The 25,996-nt window shown below is 34.8% G+C and overlaps 1 protein-coding gene across 7 annotated transcripts in view; it reads right to left on the bottom strand.

The window, feature by feature from the left end:
* Nucleotides 1–25,996, bottom strand: part of trio (trio Rho guanine nucleotide exchange factor) — a 570,361-nt gene that overhangs the window by 48,354 nt on the left and 496,011 nt on the right. For all 7 annotated transcript variants that reach the window (XM_074117039.1, XM_074117041.1, XM_074117040.1 and 4 more), the window contains one exon: nt 11,960–12,029. In XM_074117039.1, coding sequence (XP_073973140.1) covers nt 11,960–12,029 — 70 coding nt within the window. The remainder of the gene's footprint in view (nt 1–11,959; nt 12,030–25,996) is intronic.

Raw genomic sequence — 25,996 nt, 5'->3', positions numbered from 1 at the left:
AAAGATTGCGGACAAGCAAGACAAAAAGATCAGTAGTTAGTAGATAGAAGTCTTACCTTAATCGAATCGGAAAATCGAAACCAACTGTTGAAGTCATTAAGATATATGATGATACTGTTACGCATGTGGAGCACTAAAGTTATTCCCTGGAGTGGGAATTTTAGGAATAATGACTGATTCAAGTGGTTGGGGAATTCATCATCCACCAGGAGCGCCACTATCTTCATCTAAGTGATTCATCATTCATCATCTTATCTTGAGCGTTGATAACGATTAATGTGAGAGCATGCTAAAAATATAACTATGTTTACCCCAACTATCAGGGAACTTCCGCCAAGATCTGGCTGGCTACTGGGCACAGACAGGGTCACTTAGTATTCCAGAGCAAGGGATCCATTTTTGTTTTGTCTCATTGTTTTCCTTGATAATGCTTTTTTGCAGACTTTCGTCTTAAAATACGATCTTTTTGGATTACTTTCACCGCATAATAGGAAACATTTTTTATTTATTTTTTTCTTAACACGAGAGTGGTTATACAAGACAAATTTCTGAAGAGATAGTGTAGTAATTAGTCTAATTTTGACGTAGACCCCCCCCCCCGTAACTGCGCTAGAATTCCCCTTATCATACTACTATCAATTTAGGCGCCACGGTAGCCGAGCGGTTAAAAGTATGTTAGGCGGTTTAGAGACTAGACCCGCTGAGCTAAGATGTATTGTTGGTTTAGTGGGTTCAATTCCCCCGGTGACTAGGCCTTGGATTTAATTTAATGGCTAATATGAGAAATTTATAGTAAAGTATGTTAGGCGGTTAAGAGACTAGACCCGCAATGCAAAGATGTATTGTTGGTTTAGTGGGTTCGATTCCCCCGGTATCTAGGCCTTGCATTTTATTTAATGGTTAATAAGAGAAATTTATAGTTAAGTATGTTAGGCGGTTAAGAGATTAGACCCGCAATGCTAAGATGTATTGTTGGTTTAGTGGGTTCAATTCCCCCTGGTCTATGCCTTGGATTTTATTTAAAGGTTAATAAAAGAAATTTACAGTAAAGTATGTTTGCTAGTCGTCTCCTTCCGTGACGTCTAATTATAGGTAGTTGGACGTAAAGCCCGCCTGGAAAAATAGGCAATTACTTTACTTTACTTAGAACTTTTTACTATTGTCAATTGTTGGTGCCATTTTCGAGAAATCGTGAAGGAAATTGCTTGTTATTTTTACGGTTTATCGAGGGGTTTCGAGGGGGCTAATTTTATTAATTTTGGAAAAATCAATCGGTGAATATCAAAAGTGAATAACCAAGTTCGAACCTGTCTTCCTACAATTATTTATTAGAAAGAAACTACGACTTTTTTGAAGTAAATTTCCTACAATCCTAATACTGAATTATAAGAGAAAGTAAAAACAGAAGTGAAAAATATGTGGGAGGGGGAGAAGGATTGCCAACTGTATTGTACAATTTAGTTTCTACGAAGTTAATAGTGGCACACCTGTTCCAAACAAATGGGCAAAAAAGGAGTGCCATTGAAATGACATTGAAGACGAATAAATAGAAACAACACAACATTTATAACAGTTTTGTTTATATAGTTGAATGGTTAAAAACTGGGCGTTTTTGTTTGGGTTGTTGATCTTATTCGGGTAATTCTAGTGTAAACAGTTAACATGATGTCTGGAATCTGACAGGGGTAGTGTATAGAAAATAGAAATAGGAATACAAAGAGTGAAATGTCAGAAGAATTCTGTTAGTTAATTATGTGGCTAATGTAAGCGCGACTGTGTGTGGGGCGGGGGGCGGGGTGTATTTTGGAAGGCTAAAAATATATAAATCAAGTTTAAACATGACTTATTTGTGACGTAGAAAAATTCAATTTTTCCAATAATGATGCAATATTATTATCCATTCGTCTTCTTTTTTTTTTTTTTAAGGGAACGAATTTTCCAATAATTTTCTGATTAAAAAGTTTTCAAAAAACGATATTCAGGGCCAAAAAAGTCTTGCGGGAAATTAGGTTTTTTTAATGAGGTTTTTCCGAGCCTTATAAAATATAGTGTGTAAGCACATCAATACAAGTTGGATTGTTTTTTTTAGTTACGTCATTAACTTGCAAGATTTTTCTTGCATGAAAATTTTCTTGAAACTATTTTTTTTCTTTGCAAAAAAAAAAATCGCACTGATACTTCCGGATTTGCTAAATTTTATCCATTAAGCGTTTTTTTTTTTATTTTTAACTTCCTGTGCTCTCATTCATCAATGTTTTAAATGGATTCGAATCGTAATAAACTCGTTAAAGTAAAAAAACCCTCTAGTTTTTATGGACCCTTCAAATAAACCAGAAATAATTGAAGTACTTTATCGATTTTATTTTTTTTCCGATATTTTCTTCACAAAGCACGTACGATATTTCATCGATATATAAACTTATATACACAGCTATAGGCTTTAGATAAATGTTAACGATCATGCCATATTTGGGGGTAAATAATGGGGCTACAGGTGCGAGTAATGCCTCACACTCACCCGCGGCTCTTAGGCGACATACTTAGGCCAACCAATCACTCTCTGTCAAGGATCTTGTCTAGAACCTACTTTACTAAAATCTATCGCTAATTCAACTGTAGTAATTAGTTTTTGTAATTATTTAACAAATCGTAAAGGCTGTTTAATTTATTATTTGATTAAATAAATAAAAACCGTCATTAGATAAAACGAGAGAAAGAGAATTACACGATAATAACATATTGGAAGTACTGTAATCGTGCTATTTTACGTATTTACCGGAAATATCCCCTTTTTAAGGTACCCACTGAGTTAGAAATTAGTTTTTTTTACAAAACTGTGTCTGGGGGTATGTTTGTGTAGACTAAACTTGAAAACGGGAAAATCGCGTAATTCACCGGAAGTACAGTTTTTTAAAAGTTTTTCTCTGAAACGACTACTGCGATTTCCTTTAAACTTGGTGAGCTAATTGCTCTCACGTAGCTTTACAACTTTTATTTCAAATATTTTCCCGGGAACAATCAATTAAGGGCACTTCAGGACGAGGGGGTGGTTACTCTTACCTCTAACGTGCCATTACTGTACATTGTACAGGCTTACCACCTGTATAGTATTAATAAGAATCAAATGTGAGACTGAATTTCCCAAATATCGTGAAAATCAACCACCGGAAGTGCCACTTTACTGAATAGATTTTCCAGTTTTCAAGGATTTTCTCCAAAACGACTCCTTCGATTTTCTTAAACTTGGTGAGCTAATTGCTCTGACGTAGCTCTACAACTTTTATTTGGAACATTTTCCCGAGAACAATCAATTAAGGGCACTTCTGGACGGGGTGGTGGTGGTTAGACTTACCTCTAATGTGCCATTACTGTTCATTGTACAGGCTTACCACCTTGATAATATTAATAAGAATCAAATGTGAGACCGAATTTCCAAATTTGGTGAAAATCTACCCACCGGAAGTGCCACTTTAATGATTAGAATTTTCCGTGTTTTAGGGATTTTCTTGCCAAGTTCGTACAGTGATTAGAAACAAATAAATCTACAACTTGTACTAGAAAAACATTCTTCTCTTAAAATTCGATTAAGAAGGGGTACTTCTGAGAGAGAAGGGATAGATAGAGCCCCTCTAAAGTGATAAAGAATTAAATTTTATTCAAACGTTCCAGTAAAAAAAAAAAAAAAAAAAAATCTGCAAGTTAAAACTTGATAAGAAATAGTCGCGAGGGTGTTCTAGCTAATTTTGTTCAATATTAATTTTGAATGGTTTGATTAAAACTCGTAAAGTTTTCTGTTAACTCGTGCCCAGCATTAATAAAATACAGGCCATATTAAATCATTAATAATGCTATAAAACAAGTGCAACAGTTTATAGCTAATTATAGATTTATTGCCCACCCCACCCCACCTACATTACGGGAGAAATTAAAAGGAAGTATGATACTAAATTAGGGTGGTTGCCATCATGGTACCTGTGATGCCTAGATTAAATGCCATACTTTACGTCATCTATAATTAATATAATACTTAATGCACAGTAATAAATTGTACTTAATTATTGAAACAAAAAAAACGCAACTTCTTAAATGAAACAGTCTTTCTCGTGATAGCCGACGGAAGTCATAAATTTTACTCAATTTTACCCACATAAACGGACCATATATTGAGAAATTTTAGGCGGCGCCACGATAGCCGAGCGGTTAAGAGACTAGACCCGCAATGCTAATATGTATTGTTGGTTTAGTGGGTTCGATTCCCCTGGTCTAAGCCTTGGATTTTATTTAATGTTTAATATGAGAAATTTATAGTAAAGTATGTTACGCGGTTAAGAGACTAGACCCGCAATGCTAAGATGTATTGTTGATTTAGTGGGTTCCATTCGCGGTGTCTAGGCCTTGGATTTTATTTAATGTTTAATATGAGAATTTGTATAGTAAAATATATTTGTAATCGTCTCCGTCCACGACCACCTAATTGGTAGTTGGACGTAAAGCCCGCCTGAAAAAATAGGCATTACTTTACTTTACTATATTGCGAACTTTTGTGGTACCCTGAGATTAGGAAAAATAGATCTTATGAATAGGGGTCACTGAATTTTTTCTCATAACGGTATTTAACGTAAACGAAAATGAATTTTACATTAAATAATGTGTAATAAGAAAGGACAGTTAACTTAAAGTACCATTTTGGGTACACCATTTTAGAAAAAAGAAATCACTTTTTAGTTTGGAATATGGCCTAGAATAAAATGACATTGCAGAAGATATTTAGAGGTATCATGGCGTTGGAATTGGTGATGATTGCGAGGCTACTAGCGTTTCAGTCGTCTTTTGGGAGTACTGGGTTAAAGTTAGGCTTTTGAAAGCTGTTGTACGAAGAGGATTGTGATTATAGGATAAGAAGTTGCGGAATATTTGGATGGATCGATTTTATCAGATCGGACACGAAGAATTGGCTAGTTCATTGAGTAGGTTTTTATTGGGAGACACAATGAGAAGCACTGGTGATTTTTTCAAAGTATTTGGGATTGTAAGGATTGGGATTCGGCAAAAGTTGCTAAAAACTAAAAATAAAAAAATAATAAAATCGATTAAGAAAAGACGCATTTCCGACCATCAAAATTTTATTTAAAATTAGAATTTAACTTTGAATATAAATCTTGTATTAATGTTTTACATGTGGTATGTTCATAAATAACAATGAAATGGCACATTAAACAGAAAAACCCACCCACTTCCTGTTTCAAAGCTGCGCCCTTAATAGAAATCTTCTAAGGAAAACAAAAATGATATAATTAAGAAGTTATAAATCTAAATAAAGCGCTATACGATTAGCTCATAAAGTTTATTTTAATAACGTTTTAAGAAAATCTTTAAGCCGGAAAAATTACGTCCGTAATGTGGTACTTCCGGATGGATGGATACTATATCCGGTGTGAAGCGTATTTTTCTTCCAACGATCTCAGAACGGATACTTCCGGTGAAAAACTCAAAATCGCAAATCCCCGCACGAAATACAGGAGAGTAGGAGGAAGTTACCGCGATCTCAGGCAGTCCACTTCCTGTGGCCAATTTCTTTCCGGTAATTTATAAATTTTAATTTTCTCTTTTTTTTTTAGTCTACGCGTGCTCCAATAATAACATGCCGTTCATTGTGACCGGGCTCCATATTAACTATTCCAGTTAATCTGTGTTTAATAGATACGTATTAAAACTCCTGTGACAATTGGCCGGAACAATGAACCGGTTCATTGGCTCTGTCCTCGTATTAGTTTTTATCTAATCAACTGGAAGGAAACTTTTTAGCTCTCTGTTCAGATTTTTATTTCTAATAATAAAATACTGAAGAGGGAAGGGATTAGCTATGAGGTTAGCATACTGGACTCCCACGCGGAGGGCCCGGGTTCGAATCCAGCTGCTGACCCTTAGATTTTCTCTTCCTAGGAGCTTCTTACAGCTCACTGTCCGGTGATGGACAGTGTTGTCTGTAACGAGAGAACACTGTCCGGAGGCCGGCAGTGCACTGGAAAAAGCTCCGGGCGCTAATGACCTCAGTTGTTGATGCGCAAAAAAAAAAATACTGAAGCGAAATACTCACACGATTTCCTGTTACTTTTGTTGGACAGGAAGAAGTATTACGAATCATGTCCAAATTTCGATATCTAGTTTTAATAGGTGTTGAAATATCCGTAGTTTTTGAGGTTCCCCCCCCCCAAAAAAGGGCCTAAATTAGTGGGTCAGCAAAGAAGCATGCGTTATCCACAGGAAGTTCAAAGCTGATATCCTGATTTAGGAGCCACAGTCGAATCCAATAAGATTTTGAGGTAAAAAAAAATCAACCAACCAGGAAATGCCAATTTACTGCAAATAAATTATTCAAGTTTTTTTTTTTTTCTTGGAGATTTTCACGAAAATAGCTCCTACGATCTTCTTTAAACTTAACTAGTCTACAACTTAGATTTGAAATAATTTCCGGTGACATTTTAGAGCACTTCCTGGGCGAAGATGAGAAAGGGAGTTTTCCATTAAATTACCATTTAAATGAAATTGGCTGGCCGAAGAGGTGGGTGTTGGTCTAGTGGTTAAGAGCGCGGCTTCATATGAGGTAGATCCCCGGATCGAATCCCAGCGTACGGTGACTACCGCTCGGCGAATAATCTTTAGTAATAAATTTTAGTGACGACTATCAGTATCTGATTGGCCGGAAGAAACGATAACGAATCGTTAGCGTATAATCTCTAATCGCTAAAATACCAAAGGTATTTGTAATTAGAAATATTAAAAGAGTTTTTTTTTTTCTCAATTGAAAACTAATTATTTTCATCGATTTTATGATTTTCTTGGATCAAGAGGATGTTTACAAGTCCAGGAAATAGTTGCCTGCCATCACTCCAAAAAAACTTACTTCGAATCTGTACCGGAACACCTGGAGAATACCTCAATGGTGTTTAAAAAAAAAAAAGAAAATCCACTGTCAACTTCCTATTTTAATGCCACGTAATCCATAAATTCCTTTAATTTCCTGATATTATTAAGGATCATGGCATTGTATTTTTTTTTATTTTCTAGTCCTCAGGAGTTGTCCAACTTTTCAGCTAGCCAGTACTTTGGGCCAATTCAAGACTTAGGGAGGTACTGCTTGGGATGACATCCTGCCAAGGATATTGGCATCCAAATCGTGGTCTTCCTGGTTTGAGGAGCCTCTAAAGCTATTGGGCTAACTGGCCCAACCACCCCCTCACAGAATTTAGAGCTGATTAGAATAGTCTTGCTCATAAATCGAGTCTTGCCAAGAAGTCTAAGTTAGACCCAAAGTAGGTAAGATCTTGAGACTGGTTCATAAAGCTCCTCAAGTTAAACTTGAGTTACAAAAGCTTTTCCAAAAAAAAAAAAAAATATATCCACAATCTGTTTGTCCTTCACCGATGACTTGATTTCTTACAATCCTAGACAAGATCCTAGAACCGGATTCAAGTACTTACAAAAACTTATTTGAACCCACCAAACTACAAATCTATTTGACAGTTCTAAGTGTATTTATTTTGAAATTATTTTGAGGAAAGCCACCTTTTTTCATGGGACATGTGATCTCAAATTGAGTACTTCTTTTGATAAAACAATTTATTAACTTTTGATACGCTCGTTATAATACTCTTTTTGTCTAGCCCAAATTGTGTGACTACTCATTACTCAAATTCAACAACTCATTGCTCGATTTCATAATAAATCATTCCTAATTATCAACATCCTAATAGTTATAAACAAAAACATAATTATATATCATACGTCATTATAAAAAGGATCTGAATCAGAGACTAGAATTATCATTCCGATGCGTTATCAGCAACGGAGCGAAGATGATATACGAGCTATCTCATTATATAGCCGATCTCAAAGAATGCCTCTTTTCCCAATAGAAACCGCTAACATCAGCATAATGCAATTACTGCAAATATTGCTTTCTTCTTCACTTCAAGGTCAATTAACTGTTGCCATTTCCACTTTTAGGTCACTAAGACCAGTAAATCTTACTTGAAGACAGATCAATAGCAATATTTTAAATATTTATAAAAATAACTTGCATTGTTTCAGTGATAATGGTTTACGAGATATAGGAGGTTAAAGTTTAGAGGTTTTCAAATACCCTCAAATTTCAAACCTTTATATCTCCGTTTCTACCTTTTAGATTTTAATGAATTCTTTACCCAATTGTAGAGAAAACTTAGCTATATAATCGATATGAATTGCATTGTTTCAGTGATAATGGTTTACGAGATATAGGAGGTTAAAGTTTAGAGGTTTTCAAATACCCTCAAATTTCAAACATTTATATCTCTCTTTCTATCCATCAGAATTTAATGAATTCCTTACCCAATTGTACAGAAAGCTTAGCTTTATAACCGATATGAATTACATGGTTTTTCATAGCGGTTTACGTGATATAGAAGGTTAAAGTATGGAGATTTTTAAATTGGTCCAAATTTCAAACGTTTAGGGTGAAGGGACCAGTAATTGACTGCTTAAGAAAAAATTCGAGTTTAAGATAGGAATAACTTCCGTTATTTTGGCTCCAGGTGTAGGTTGTAAAATTGTACCGCTCCAGTAGGATGTACTTTATTTTATTAATATTTTAAATGCAGTAAATTCGATCTTTATGTCAACCAAAAATGACTTTATTTGTAAATATGTCAATGACCCAGTAATTGACATACCGAATTTTCGGTGGAACCAGTGTTTGACATGGGGTGGGATTAGTAATTGACATACAAATATATTCATGAAACGACATAAGGTATGGATTCAAAATCACTTTTAAATCTAAATAAATCACTTAAATCACCTAAATCACTTTTTCAATTGGATTTATAACAAAAATTAGTCTTATTCATAATTAATTACAATCAGTTCTTAAATAGGCAAACCTAAATAATCTAATATTTTTTCATCGTTACTCTTTTTTATGCAGTTTTTGACGATCAACCCTTACACAACTGTACTACCGGACAGTTTTAATTAAGTCCAAACCAAGACAGGTAATTTGAAGAACAGCCCTTACTTTCAATAGTACCAAGGAGATATTAGCTAACATACTTGTTAGATCGTACACAATGTCTGTCGGCTCGCTTTTATCTCTTTCTCTCAACTCTTCCGCTCTCTTATCCTTTCAAGTTTCCGCTAAATATTTTGTTACTTAAACCTCTTTTTGGGAATTTTTTTTTTGGTTCTCACTTTACCAAACTCTCTACTTCCGATTAGACTATGTGGTCACATCCTTGTTTTATCCATTCCGCCTGTAACGTTGCTACTGATGGCATCTACGCGTCTTTGGGTTCGAGTTGTTGGTGCTTTCTAGTGAACAAAATTTCTCCTACGCTTCCCTTCTTTTGGAGCGCTTCGCTAATATTTTCCACAATCTGTGCTGCCAGTGTCATTTGCCTCGAAACCAAACTATCTGAATGTAATTCATTCTTACTTTCTGCATCTAAACAGTATTTGATTGTTTATTATTACTGAGTTACCTCTTGGGCACATGTATATATACACTGTGTGCACGTTAATCGCGTCCCGCCTTAGGATGTAAGCATTCGCACTTACAACAGTAATAAATAAATGAAACATCAATGAAAAAAAAACTAGATTAAAAAGTAAGTAATGTGTAACATCACTAAGTCACCAACTTCTCCACTTATGTTTAATTTCGCACCTGGTACTTCTCTTGAGGGAGCTTCATTTTTCCCCTGGCCGTTTTATTTGATGGAATTCTATGGTTCAGCCATTTCCTCCCTTTCTTCTTTGGCATGTGGCAAGGACCCAAAACTGAGGGAGAATGAGAGACTTTCAAACTCCGATAAGTGGGCGTCGTTTTTATCAGTCACGTTGGCCTCGTGAAACTGTTCGGCGATCTCGACTATTCCAGTTTGTTGTTCATACATTGTTGTTCTGTACAGAATAATCATTCTGCATGCCCTCTTGAAATAAGGCGTACATTTGCTAATTCATTAATTTAAACATATTTTGTTGGAAGTTTTACTATTTATTTTGCCGATTTTTATCAATGATTTTATTTTACAATGTATTGAATTTTTAATTATAATAAAATTTATCAACCTATCTTACCATTTTCCCAGGATGTCAATCACTGGTCTCAAACAAAAAAGCTGTAGGACTAGTAATTGCCATACATGTCAATTACTGGGCAGATTGCCGTTTCAAGGACCAGTGATTGACAGCCCCATTTTAATCCTCAATGCTTCTTATAATTAAAAAAAAAACTACATAAATGAAATCTACAAGTAATACTAATTATAACAGAACATTGATAACCACACGAATATATGAACAAATAAACGAAAAATAATAAAAAAGAAAAATTATTTTCTTATCAATCCTCCTTAGCAACGGCTTGTTTTTTCCTTGATTTTGAACTTTTAACACAAATAACCTTCCACTGATACCAAGGAACCTTCCAATAATTAATATTTTTCTGGAACTGCTGTCCAAAGGCTTCTCAATAACGAAATTGAAAGAATCACCACTAAAAACGGCTCATATCCCTTATAATACCAGTTTATTTCTGGTATGTCAATTACTGGTGCCCAGTCAATTACTGGTCCCTTCACCCTATATCTCTTTTTCTATCCATCAGATGTTAATGAATTCTTTACCCAATTTTAGAGAAAACATAGCTCTACAATAGATATGAATTGCATTATTTTAGTCATAGTGGTTTACGAGATATAGTAGGTTAAATTTTAGAGGTTCTTAAATACCCTCAAATTTCAAACCTTTATATCTCTCTTTCTATCCATCAGATTTTAATGACTTCTTTACCCAATTGTAGAGAAAGCTTAGCTTTATAACCGATATGAATTACGTTGTTTTAGTCATAGTGGTTTCCGAGATATAGGAGGTTAAAGTTTAGAGGTTTTCAAATACCTTCAAATTTCAAACGTTTATATCTCTCATTCCATCCATCATATTTTATTGAATTTTTTACCCAATTTTAGAGAAAACATAGCTCTATAACCGACATTAATTGCATTGTTTTAGTCATAATGGTTTAAGAGGTAATATACAAGGTTAATGTTTGGAAATTTTCAAATTGGTCCAAATTTCAAACGTTTATATCTCTCTTTCCATCCATCAGATGTTAATGAATTCTTTACCCAATTTTAGAGAAAACATAGCTCTATAACCGACATGAATTGCATTGTTTTAGTCATAATGGTTTAGGAGATATAAAAGGTTTAAGTTTAGAGGTTTTTAAATTGGTCCAAATTTCAAACGCTCATATCTCTCTTTCTATCCATCAGAATTTAGTGAATTCTTTACCCAATTGTGGAGAAAACTTAGCTCTATAATCGATATGAATTGCATGGTTTTAGTGATAATGGTTTACGTGATATAGAAGGTTAAAGTTTAGAGGTTTTCAAATACCCTCAAATTTCAAACCTTTATATCTCTCGTTGTAATCATCAGATTTCAATGAATTCTTTACCCAATTGTGGAGAAAACTTAGCTCTATAACCGATATGAATTGCATTGTGTTAGTCGTAATAGTTAACGAGATATAGGAGGTTAAAGTTTAGAGGTTTTCAAATACCCTCAAATTTCAAACGTTTATATCTCTGTTTCTATCCATCAGATTTTAATGAATTCTTTACTCAATTGTAGAGAAAACTTAGCTGTATAACTGATACGAATTGCATTGTTTTAGTCTACATATCATTTCCAAATATTTTATCAACGTAAAAAACAAAATCTCCCAAGGGAGAAAGGGGAATATGAATCACGAATCTTCAGTTGATAGTTGTTTTTTGACTAAACAATTTTTTTTTTATCACACAACGATGTTCCCGAAGGAGATAAAGTTTTCAGCCTTGAACGTAATTGTGAATTGATTCAGATTCTTGTGAATTAAAACTCGTTAGTCATATAATTAAAATTGTTTGCTACTTACCCACTGAACACCCTTCGCTTATTTACTGGCGAATTGGTTGTGACAGTACCACCATCGCTGGTACCAGGGTCTGTAAAAGAAAATGTAAAGTTTTTAATCCAATTAACTAACTTAATATAAAAGATTTACTGCCTCAACAGCTAAGTAGGGCAAACTTGAAAGTAAGAATAAAGCAACACATTGTGCTTAACTGGAAAATACGCTGCTTCAGCATTTTAAGTCACTACCCTCAAACCTCGGGACCAATAATCCTAGGATTATGAACTGGGAAAGTAATAAGGGCAGAAGAAATATGTTATAAGTAGGGTTCAGAAATTAAATTATTTTAAATAACAGCCTCCATTATAGTCACAACTTATTTTTTTTTACATAAGTAGCGCCTTCATCGTATGATATCAGTCACAAACATCCGCATCAACAATCCTAGGATTATGGACGGGGCAAGTAATAAGGGTAAAAGCAAGATACTAGAGATGGGTTCACTAATTAAATAATTCAACAGCCCGCAATACAGCCACAACTGCTTTACATAAATAGCACATTATCGTACGATATCAGTCACTGATAATGACACACATCTATACGTGTTGGCAAAAAGAGAAAGACGAGTTTTTAAGACGTACGATCCACCACCATACTCAAACACTGTGAAAACATAATAGAAGAAGTTTCGTTATAAAACTAAGCGAAATACGTTATACATAAGCAAAATATAAAGTCTATACGAACAACCAACCAACTGGGAATCGAACCCACTAAACCAACAATACATCTTAGCATTGCGGGTCTACTCTCTTAACCGCCTAACATATTTTGCTATAAATTTCTCATATTAACCATTAAATAAAATCCAAAGCCTAGACACCAGGAATCGAACCCACTAAACCAACAATACATCTTAGCATTGCGGGTCTACTCTCTTAACCGCCTAACATATTTTGCTATAAATTTCTCATATTAACCATTAAATAAAATCCAAGACATAGACACCTGGAATCGAACCCACTAAACCAACAATACATCTTAGCATTGCGGGTCTAGTCTGTTAAGCGCCTAACATACTTTACTATAAATTTCTTTTATTAACCATTAAATAAATATTAAGGCCTAAGACCGGGAATCGAACCCAGTACCACAATACATATTAGCTTTACTGGTCTCGCTTCTAGCCACTCGGCTACCGTGGCGCCTAAATTTACTTTATATGTATATGCTGAAATATTGGTGGAATTAATCTGTTTAAGACCTGAAAAAAACATGTACTATCAAAATTGGTAGAGAAGAAATATGACGTCTAAGAAAATTTAAACGATTGTATTACTTACCATAATTAGAAGAAAATATAAATGTACAGAAGGCAATTGTATAATTCAGGATTAAAAAAAAAATAGTTATCAAAGTGGTTTTTATTAGTAGAATCATGACTTTAAAAAAAAACTGAAAAAAAAATATATAAAAAAATGTTATTGCATTTTAATGTATCTTTAATATATTTGTATTTGATTACACAATTTCCCAGGAATGATTACGAAATAAAAATTCTTAGATTCAATAATAAATAGTTGAAGCATTGTAGTTTTACAATGAGAATATCTGCTGATATTTGACCGTGGTATTTTTTTTGCAATTTCAGTTGCAATAAAACCATCCCAGAATGCATTGGTGAAGAAACTGAACAGATGGATGAAATTTCATTAAAAAAAAAAAAACAATAATTGATTGGACTGCAAATTAAAATATTACAGCAGGCATAATTATGAGCATGGGTTTATATACACTGCAGGATAAAATAGTATTAAAAAAAGAGATCCAAAATCATGCCCTTCTACTGCAACTTTGATTGCAATCACCTTTGATGGATTCAGGTCAACGTTCCGTATTATTACTATTATCTAAATTGGTTGTTACCATTTCTCTTTTGATTGCAATCGAACATATCACAAAAGAAAGAAAATCATGTTTGGATTATATCAATCAATCCAATGCTAATCAATGAAATACATGGAAACCGCACAGTGTGTGCGGTTTGGCCAATCTAAATTATCCAATCAAATGTTCCACTTATGTCATTGATTTGTGTCTAACCATGAGATTACCTCCCTCCTTCCATGGCTCTCCCCTTCACTGGAGTAACCTTTATTTTCAATAAGAATAGCCAATAAAATTGCTTACAAAGACCTTTCTTTAATAAGTAAATTTTCTTGCATCTTCAGAAGTTACTGAAAAATATTTCTGTTGAATTAGGCTCCCTCCGCTATAACCCATTGGGGGGGGGAATTCATGTTCTTTAAGACTAAGTTTCACAACCCAGTTCTAATTAGATTCAGAAAACTTGTAAGAAACCCTTTTCTACAATTGCATATATTTCTATTGGCTGTTATTCTTTCCACTCGAAATTGTGGAAAAGAAATTTCATACCCCTAAATATAATTTCAGGTGTTAGAACCGTACAAAATACGAGAGAGAGAGAGAGAGAGAGAGAGAGAGAGAGAAGAACAGAAATTTCTCCATTCGTTCCAGAAAACTGCTAAAATGAAAATTCTCTGGAGAAATTTCCCACATTTTTAAAAGCTAATAAAGTAAAGTAATTGCCTATTTTTCCAGGCAGGCTTTACGTCCAACTACCAAATTAGGTGTCGTGGACGGAGGTGTCTAGCAAACATACTTTACTATAAATTTCTCATATTAACCATTAAATAAAATCCAAGGCCTAGTATTTGGGGAATCGAACCCACTAAACCAACAATACATCTTAGCATTGCGGGTCTAGTCTCCTAACCGCCCAACATACTTTACTATAAATTTCTCATATTAACCATTAAATAAAATCCAAGGCCTAGTACCTGGGGAATCGAACCCACTAAACCAACAATACATATGAGCATTGCGGGTCTAGTCTCTTAACCGCCTAACATACTTTACTATAAATTTCTCATATTAACCATTAAATAAAATCCAAGGCTTAGTACCGGGAATCGAACCCACTAAACCAACAATACATCTTAGCATTGCGGGTCTAGTCTCTTAACCGCCTAACATACTATACTATAAATTTCTCATATTAACCATTAAATAAAATCCAAGGCCTAGACTAGAGTAATCGAACCCACTAAACCAACAATACATCTTAGCATTGCGGGTCTAGTCTCTTATCCGCTCGGCTATCTTGGCGCCTAATAAATGCTAATAATAAATAAATAATAACTAATAATAAGATCTAAAAGAAATCGATTCAATAAATGTACATTTCTTCAAAATTTGAAACTATATTTAAATGATTGAATTCATGTTATTATTTTATGAATGCTGAAGCACTACTCGTAATCTACTAATAATCGCCATTTTCTCCTGATATCCTGCTACTACTGAATGAGAATTAGACTAACTTAGCGCAGGTTTTTTCCTGTCCCGCCCTTGAGGCCTATCGATGCGGAAATCGAAAGCCTCTTTCAACAACAGGAGTTGTCCCAATAAATATCCTAAGCAAGAGATATCAATGGAGTGTAGCAGGTAATTTTTTGAAGAGATCTTGGTTCAAAGCAAGGATTAGTAATGCCCCTTATTTTTATATAGATAGGTACTAAGTAATATAACAACTAAATTAAGCAAACAATGTAAATGATTTTGGAAAATTAATCTAAAAAAATTAGACCAAGGAATTTAAAATGAACTAATAACAAATAAAAGTAAGAAAAAAAGTAGAAATTGAAAACAGCTGTTCAAAAAAAAAAAAAAAACAAACAAACAAACGAAGATACATATGTATTTTATTAGCATATAATAAAAACTTGCTGGAATTTACATGAGTAATATATCATATCAAGTTTTATAATCTATAGTTGATAATAGTTTGGTTAACATGTTTTTCACCACTAACTTTATGAGAACTCAATATAATATTCTCCTTGAATACGTTTGCTTAGTTTACAAGGCCATTGGGCCTTGATAAGAAATTGGCCAGTATATAGGCGAAGTAGATATATCTTTTTATTTTTCTGAAGCATTTCACTTTAGAAAATATTTATTTGTTTAATTTTCTTTCTGGTGTTTGATGGATCCGCCTAACAATGGAGCAATCGATTTCAAGTTATTTATTTTATTTTATTTTTTGCTGCTTGTAAATCAAAACATACAGTCGACTCTCGATAAATCGAAATCCAAAGGACTACAAGAAAAATTCGAATTATCGAGACTTCGAATTATCAAGAAGGGGGGAAAAAAAATTCGCATTATTAAGAGTTTTTATTATGTATATATGTATGTACATACGTATATATTGAAAATACGTATGAGCTTACCTAAGTTTTAGAGATATATAGCCTCAAGTAAAAAAGTAAAAATAATGAAAACGATAAAAAAGAACAAAAAAATTACATATGTATTAACATTTCAATAAATAATAATATACATATGTACCTAATTAAGAAAATGAAGAACAGTTATTTGTTTCAATGTGGCCTGACTTAGTCAAGTGACTTAGAATTGTAGAAAGCGTTGATGGTGGAATATTGAAAGTTTTGGCGATATCTTTTTCTTTTCGAACCACTTTCCACGGCCGCGATAATTTTTTTTTTTTTGTCGGACAGAGTAAGGGAGACGTACTTCCCATCGTGACAAACTAAGAAAGAGAACTGGAAAGTTAAAGTGGGCTGAAAGGAGGGAAACATTACGCAGGAAATGAACAATAAGCGTAAAATGAGAAGTAAACATTACTAGGGGAAATTCGATTTATAAAGAGGGGAAGGTGGCCTCGTTCGAATTATAGAGCCTACTCTCCCACTATTGTTAAGGGTAAAGGATTTCGAGTTATCCAGCTTATCGAAATACACTGAATTTTTTTGATTTACCGAAGTTAGCAGCTGTAGAATTTGAATTATCGGAAAATTCGAATTATCGAGAGTCGACTGTATTAGGACCCTTTCTATCCACCAGGCGTTCCTGGATGTAGTAATGGATTAAAACATTTTATGGATCATATAAATTACTTAAAATTCCATGGATTCAAGGAAGGACGAAAAATTGAAGAAAAAAAAAAACTGGGGGGAACAACATACTATACTTCCGGCGGAAGGGTGGAAATTTTGACACGATCGCTCCCACTAATTGCAAGAAATAAAGGGGAAGACATAAAAACTTAATTATGCAAAATATTTTATATATTAATCTATAATATATATATATATACTTTCTAAGAACAGCCATTTTAATTTAGTTGAAATTCATACATCCCCCACCCACACAGAAGTGGATATTTAGTGACTATAATATGCAAATTAAGTTTTTTAGTGACCCAATCACGCACAAATAATATAAGCTAAAATAATATATATATATATAACATTATATATATACAATTTTTAAACTGTTTTTAGTCACGCAAAGGGAGGGGGGCCAACAACCAGTAGAGGTACACCCCATATTCTTGTTCACAATAAGTTTTTTTATTATTTCTGGCAATATAGGGGGGTTTTCCTTTTTTTGGAAAATTAAAATTAGCTGTTCCGATTTTTAATAGCTCTTAATATAACTGCAGTGTAATTTGGAAATTCAAAAGTTTATGTGTGTGGGGTGGGGGTGGCAAAAGTGGTTGCGAAAGGAGTAGGAGGTAGCCAAACCATGGTTCTGGCTTTATGGTTCTGGGCTTCACGGGCTCTAAGCTTCATGGTTTTGGGCATCATGGTTTTGGGCTTCATGGTTTTGGGCTTCACGGTTCTGGCTTCACTTCACTCTTCTCCTACTACTAAAACATCGCCTCCAGTTTAGTCTATCCACTCAGTAAAGTTTTACCCTCTCCAGTTAACTCCAGTTACTGTAATTTATGCTCAATATTAAGTTACGAGTTAAATCTAATCAAATCTGTTATTACCCTCTTGAATCTTCACTCTCTCTCTCTCTAAAAAAAAAAGGAGGGAAAGAAAAACAAAATAAAATAATTGAATCAGCTGTTTGTCGCCATCTAATAATTCGTTATAATTATTTAAGAGCTTCTTCTTTATTTTTTTTCGTCGATTACGTAGTAAATGTCTGAAATCATCAGTGTACACATAATGACATAAAATATGTCGTGATGATTGTATTAGATAAACAATTTATTGTAATGATACAAACAGGTGGTGGGCAAACAATACATCAGGTTATTTTATTTATTTATTTTTTTTTTTATTTTGTAGAAATCAATACTTTGGGTTATACTAAACCAACCTTGCCTATATGTGTTGTATGTTGTCATTTATTAATTTTATTAATTTTACGACTAACCAACAATACGTCTTAGCATTGCGGGTCTAGTCTCTTAACCGCCTAACGTACTTTACTATAAATTTCTCATATTAACCATTAAATAAAATCCTAAGCCTAGACCGGGGAAATCGAACCCACTAAACCAACAATACATCTTAGCATTGCGGGTCTAGTCTCTTAACCGCCTTTATTTTACGGATTAGACTGTTAACTTAGTGCTCATTATGCTCATTAATGAGTGCAGAAAATAAAATAATAATAAAATTGTTCGTTAAACAAACAAAAATTCAATTTTTTTTTTTAATTTTCTTTTTGTTTCACATAAAAACGAATCAATATTATCAATTTTCATACCTCCTTCATCTTCTTTCTAGTTGGCAATTTCACCACAATGTCTCCTTCATTCTATTGTCAAATATTTCCTGTTTGATAAAGCACCATTTTTGAATGGGACAAGTTTTATGGGAATTCCGTTTTTATTTCAATAAACAATGCTAGATGTTTTGCAAAAAGTTGTCTTTTTTCCCCTCCAAATTTTCGAGATACTGCGCATTACTCCCTCTCACTCATTTACACACATATATATACATATATTCCATATATCTAACTTATTAAGTAAATAAAGGTAAGTAAGTGCCCAATCTGTCTCTGTTAGGGCCTCCACGCAGTTGTAGTATCATTTTGCCGCCCCCATTCCAGACTTGACCCTTTCCAAACATAAAATGAAGTACCAATAAAAGCATGGATATTAACCGCATCCAGTCAGAATCTGTTAAACGTCACCCTGACTGCCCAAAAAAGAAAGAAGACATTTCTCTTTATCTAGTTTTGATTTTACAAAAATTAGCTGAACATCACAGGCCTACCTGATAGATACAGCCGATGAAGACGAGCATACACAGCCCGCAGTGTGGCTATAGACGAACGTCGGCTATTAGCACCAACGTTTGGTACATCCAACGCTGTCGTATTGCTGTTCGGCGGAGATACTAGGCTCTCGCTGGTATGCTCGCCAAGACTCCACAGCCTTGGACGACGCTTTGTCCTGGGCACACTGGTTAACGAACTATCACTACTGGCTATCAGTTCTGGTTCTTCTTCACTCACCGGCGCACTATCTACCATACTCGGGGATGGATTACCGCCATTGGCGGTCGTCGGTGCACTTACCACCTCCATGGTGGATGATTGGATTGCGTCATCATTTTTTTGGGGAGGGGGAATCAATCACTCACTACCGATTTCAACAGGAAGTCAGGGTGTTTCACATCACACTAAGGAAGTATTAAGATGATTTAGATAGAATTATAATTAAAAACTGATTACACAAGGCAGATTGGAAAATTAAAATTAGTTTAAATGAAAATATTGTCAGATTTTCGCCAAGTTTTTCTTACAAAGAATGGGATAACTCACCAGATTGAAGGAGGAAAAACGTTTCTAATAATTCCTAGAAAATGCATAAATTACTTAATATCAGTAATTTTCACGCCATTAGTGATGATTATTCGGCTAAATTTAGCCTCATTAAAATCTAATTTTCAATAGAAGTCTCAATCAGAAGAAATACAAATGTTTGATGCAATTATAGTTTATTTAATTATATTTTTAACCAGTTTGTTCTTCCCCAAACTTCGGGGGGGGGGATTCTCTCCAACAATTTTCCTGGAATTCTGTGTAAACCCCCTCTGGACCTTAGACGTAAACGACGCAAAATCCAAGAGGGCGTCAAAAATTAGTCTTTTTTTCTTCTCTATCTCTCTTATAACGTTATTTCTCTTACAAGAACGTCGTTCTTGATACCTAATACCTCTAACTTTGTAACCGAAAAATAGTCATAGAGGGCAGCAGCCTGCTGCATAATATAAGTTTGACCTTTGAACTGCAAGACCGATGTGCTATTTACAGCTAACATTCCAAAAAAAAAAAAAAGAGATTCATTCTCTACCGTACGCTCGACCTGAATATGTTATCGTCTGTGAGTCTTATATTTTCCTTATTATTATTTTGTATTTAGTGTAATTTTCCTTTTCTGTACCAATCTTTTCTTAAGTAAAGGTATTCTGTTGTTTGTTCAGTAAGCACCAGAGAGAATTTTATTTTTGCTCCCTGATTGTCTCCAGGACCCTCCCTCCTCTCACCAGTGAGCTATCCCACCAGAGGCACCCTTAAGGTAATTTTACTGGTTGAGGCTGGTTAGGGATCTCGTATCTGATAGCTACGGCTATCTGGCACCCGCAAGGATACCGTCCCTTAAGAGAGAGGGATCTTTCTCTCCCCTAGCCGGTCACAACCTCTAAGGAGACAACGTCACACAACCTGCTGTTTTATCCATTACGCAGTTATTTGATTACGCAGTTTAAAGACACTGAGTCGAGTCACACCAAAACTTTTATTTAGTTAAATATTTTTAATTAAAATAGAGTAAACAAAAATAATAATAAGTTGTGCAAAAAATATACGCTGCTCCTACTATGCGCGACAGAGAAATCTTTGAATGCAAGCCAGCTGATATTTCCACAAAAATAAATAAATAAATAAAATAAAATACTTTATAAATTACAAAAAACCCTAGGTTGCCATTTTCTTTTTATAGTTCTACAACTTAGGGACCAGAAGTAGGTAGTAAGAAATTTATTAGCTGTTCGATAAGTTTTTTAGAATCGTATATTATTTCTGTTAATAGAACAACCACCCAGTCAAAGTTTATGTATTCAAGCAGTATATATATATATATACGATTATATATATATATATATATATATATATATAAATAACCAAATATATATACGATTATATATATATAAATAACCAAAAATAAAATGGAGTGATAATATTTATATATACTTATAAAAATATTGACCCAGAATTCATTGAACTATAAAAAGACGATAGCTAAGAACATTTACACTGCGTAAATACTTTTGATTTTTCCATTGTGCGAGTTTTTCTTTTTTGTTTTTCCAAGTTTTTACTATATGAAGCCAGTTTAAGTCACTAACTTGTTGACGTCATTTTTGGGTGGGTGACGTACGACAGCAGAAAAGGATGAGAAAGTTGAAGAACCAGATGTTGCGGGGTGAGAGATTTATTTAAATCTTTCTCTTTCATTGAAAAAAAAAAGGAAGTATTGCTGCACAGTGTTTTTTTTTTAAAAGGAAATAAAAACAAAGATGGCTGTGTAAATCACCGGAAGTTGTTTTGAAAACTTGGAAAGAATGTGATTGTAACTCCCTAATAAATAATAAATTTAAATCTAATCTAATACTGTCGCAGTTCGTAAATTCCATTCGATCAACGAAGACTCAAGACTCCAAAAACCGGGTTACTTCCGGTCAGTTGAAAACTTACGAGAGAATGCCCACTAGGGTAAGAGAGAATAGAAAATGTGATTGGAACTTCGGAGTAAATTCCATCCGATCCACGAAGTCTCAGATAGGCACAACCCCCCCCCCGCAAAAAAAACCGGGTTACTTCCGGTCAAAAACTTTAAAACCCAAAAATTTTGTAGAACATCAACTTAAGAGAAGAAGAGAGAGAGAGAGAGAGGGAGAAAAAAATAATTATTGACTAGATCAGTTTGCAAGCTGAATTCGAAGAACGCTACGAAATAATTTGGACCATCAAATCTCTTGTGCCGTCAACTGTTGCATAATCAAAGACTGACCTAATCTACGCTGAAGGGGCCTATCCAACACCACCCTATAACTTCTGTGCCAGGATTGTGGTGGCCTAATAATATAAATATATATATATTTTTTTTTACAAATTTATTTTTATCAAAAATACCGAAGCTGAAAATAGATTTTTTATCTGAAATAAAAAAAAAACTAATACTAACTAAAATTCACGAGATACAGCAGCCTAAAGCACAGAGTAGAATGCCAATCCTCTTATCTCACACATCCTCAAGGATTCTAAGCGAACAAAGAGAACTTCGGATTTAAGAAAGTTCTTACTACCATTGTGCATACTGTTTAAAAAGCACAGTAACAAATCATTTTTTCATTCCGAACTTAGGAAGCCCCCCCCAAAAGGGTACTTCCGGTAAAAACATTATATTGAAAAAATATTTGACGCAACAGCCACACTTCCTGTTTCCGAATTCAAAAAGATGCAAGCAGTAAGTAGCCCCTTTTTCCTCGTAACTCGTAACCTACAATTTCTATTATCTTGTTTCTTAGTCTCGCTTTTATTCTGGCTCCCCCCACCCCCAATGTAATTAATGTTTTTTAATGTTTACCTCGTGTAATACTTTTGTTACACACTCTATTAATTATGATTGCACCTAGAGATTTGGCAGCGATAACAGCTAAAATTTGGCACTGCTAGTCTATTTACTCTAGCCAAAATACTTTTTTGTCACCGTCTTTTGCGCTACATGTTTTTTAAGCAAAATAATTAAATTTAGTGTAAACACGAACGAAGATTATTTTCTTGACCAAAATACTCGAAAAACTAATGTACAGATATATTGCGGTACTAGGTTTAACATTCTGGTCTTATTATTAAGTTTTATTTAAATGTGCGGCTATAGGCACGCACCGCAATGCACAGATGTATTGCGGTACTAGGTTTAACATTCTGGTCTTATTATTAAGTTTTATTTAAATGTGCGGCTATAGGCACGGCACCGCAATGCACAGATGTATTGCGGTACTAGGTTTAACATTCTGGTCTTATTATTAAGTTTTATTTAAATGTGCGGCTATAGGCACGGCACCGCAATGTACAGATATATTGCGGTACTAGGTTTAACATTCTGGTCTTATTATTAAGTTTTATTTAAATGTGCGGCTATAGGCACGGCACCGCAATGCACAGATGTATTGCGGTACTAGGTTTAACATTCTGGTCTTATTATTAAGTTTTATTTAAATGTGCGGCTATAGGCACGGCACCGCAATGTACAGATATATTGCGGTACTAGGTTTAACATTCTGGTCTTATTATTAAGTTTTATTTAAATGTGCGGCTATAGGCACGGCACCGCAATGCACAGATGTATTGCGGTACTAGGTTTAACATTCTGGTCTTATTATTAAGTTTTATTTAAATGTGCGGCTATAGGCACGGCACCGCAATGCACAGATGTATTGCGGTACTAGGTTTAACATTCTGGTCTTATTATTAAGTTTTATTTAAATGTGCGGCTATAGGCACGGCACCGCAATGTACAGATATATTGCGGTACTAGGTTTAACATTCTGGTCTTATTATTAAGTTTTATTTAAATGTGCGGCTATAGGCACGGCACCGCAATGCACAGATGTATTGCGGTACTAGGTTTAACATTCTGGTCTTATTATTAAGTTTTATTTAAATGTGCGGCTATAGGCACGGCACCGCAATGCACAGATGTATTGCGGTACTAGGTTTAACATTCTGGTCTTATTATTAAGTTTTATTTAAATGTGCGGCTATAGGCACGGCACCGCAATGCACAGATGTATTGCGGTACTAGGTTTAACATTCTGGTCTTATTATTAAGTTTTATTTAAATGTGCGGCTATAGGCACGGCACCGCAATGCACAGATGTATTGCGGTACTAGGTTTAACATTCTGGTCTTATTATTAAGTTTTATTTAAATGTGCGGCTATAGGCACGGCACCGCAATGTACAGATATATTGCGGTACTAGGTTTAACATTCTGGTCTTATTATTAAGTTTTATTTAAATGTGCGGCTATAGGCACGGCACCGCAACGCACAGATGTATTGCGGTACTAGGTTTAACATTCTGGTCTTATTATTAAGTTTTATTTAAATGTGCGGCTATAGGCACGGCACCGCAATGCACAGATGTATTGCGGTACTAGGTTTAACATTCTGGTCTTATTATTAAGTTTTATTTAAATGTGCGGCTATAGGCACGGCACCGCAATGTACAGATGTATTGCGGTACTAGGTTTAACATTCTGGTCTTATTATTAAGTTTTATTTAAATGTGCGGCTATAGGCACGGCACCGCAATGCACAGATGTATTGCGGTACTAGGTTTAACATTCTGGTCTTATTATTAAGTTTTATTTAAATGTGCGGCTATAGGCACGGCACCGCAATGTACAGATATATTGCGGTACTAGGTTTAACATTCTGGTCTTATTATTAAGTTTTATTTAAATGTGCGGCTATAGGCACGCACCGCAATGCACAGATGTATTGCGGTACTAGGTTTAACATTCTGGTCTTATTATTAAGTTTTATTTAAATGTGCGGCTATAGGCACGGCACCGCAATGCACAGATGTATTGCGGTACTAGGTTTAACATTCTGGTCTTATTATTAAGTTTTATTTAAATGTGCGGCTATAGGCACGGCACCGCAATGCACAGATGTATTGCGGTACTAGGTTTAACATTCTGGTCTTATTATTAAGTTTTATTTAAATGTGCGGCTATAGGCACGGCACCGCAATGCACAGATGTATTACGGGACTAGGTTTAACATTCTGGTCTTATTATTAAGTTTTATTTAAATGTGCGGCTATAGGCACGGCACCGCAATGCACAGATGTATTGCGGTACTAGGTTTAACATTCTGGTCTTATTATTAAGTTTTATTTAAATGTGCGGCTATAGGCACGGCACCGCAATGCACAGATGTATTGCGGTACTAGGTTTAACATTCTGGTCTTATTATTAAGTTTTATTTAAATGTGCGGCTATAGGCACGGCACCGCAATGCACAGATGTATTGCGGTACTAGGTTTAACATTCTGGTCTTATTATTAAGTTTTATTTAAATGTGCGGCTATAGGCACGGCACCGCAATGCACAGATGTATTGCGGTACTAGGTTTAACATTCTGGTCTTATTATTAAGTTTTATTTAAATGTGCGGCTATAGGCACGGCACCGCAATGCACAGATGTATTGCGGTACTAGGTTTAACATTCTGGTCTTATTATTAAGTTTTATTTAAATGTGCGGCTATAGGCACGGCACCGCAATGCACAGATGTATTACGGGACTAGGTTTAACATTCTGGTCTTATTATTAAGTTTTATTTAAATGTGCGGCTATAGGCACGGCACCGCAATGCACAGATGTATTGCGGTACTAGGTTTAACATTCTGGTCTTATTATTAAGTTTTATTTAAATGTGCGGCTATAGGCACGGCACCGCAATGCACAGATGTATTACGGGACTAGGTTTAACATTCTGGTCTTATTATTAAGTTTTATTTAAATGTGCGGCTATAGGCACGGCACCGCAATGCACAGATGTATTGCGGTACTAGGTTTAACATTCTGGTCTTATTATTAAGTTTTATTTAAATGTGCGGCTATAGGCACGGCACCGCAATGCACAGATGTATTGCGGTACTAGGTTTAACATTCTGGTCTTATTATTAAGTTTTATTTAAATGTGCGGCTATAGGCACGGCACCGCAATGCACAGATGTATTGCGGTACTAGGTTTAACATTCTGGTCTTATTATTAAGTTTTATTTAAATGTGCGGCTATAGGCACGGCACCGCAATGCACAGATGTATTGCGGTACTAGGTTTAACATTCTGGTCTTATTATTAAGTTTTATTTAAATGTGCGGCTATAGGCACGGCACCGCAATGCACAGATGTATTGCGGTACTAGGTTTAACATTCTGGTCTTATTATTAAGTTTTATTTAAATGTGCGGCTATAGGCACGGCACCGCAATGCACAGATGTATTGCGGTACTAGGTTTAACATTCTGGTCTTATTATTAAGTTTTATTTAAATGTGCGGCTATAGGCACGGCACCGCAATGCACAGATGTATTGCGGTACTAGGTTTAACATTCTGGTCTTAT

This window comes from Rhodnius prolixus, unplaced genomic scaffold, assembly GCF_049639745.1.
Source record: "Rhodnius prolixus isolate KJV_2025 unplaced genomic scaffold, Rpr scaffold_2, whole genome shotgun sequence".
In the NCBI taxonomy this organism is placed as follows: Eukaryota; Metazoa; Arthropoda; class Insecta; order Hemiptera; family Reduviidae; genus Rhodnius; species Rhodnius prolixus.
This window is presented reverse-complemented; position numbering and strand designations above follow the sequence as displayed.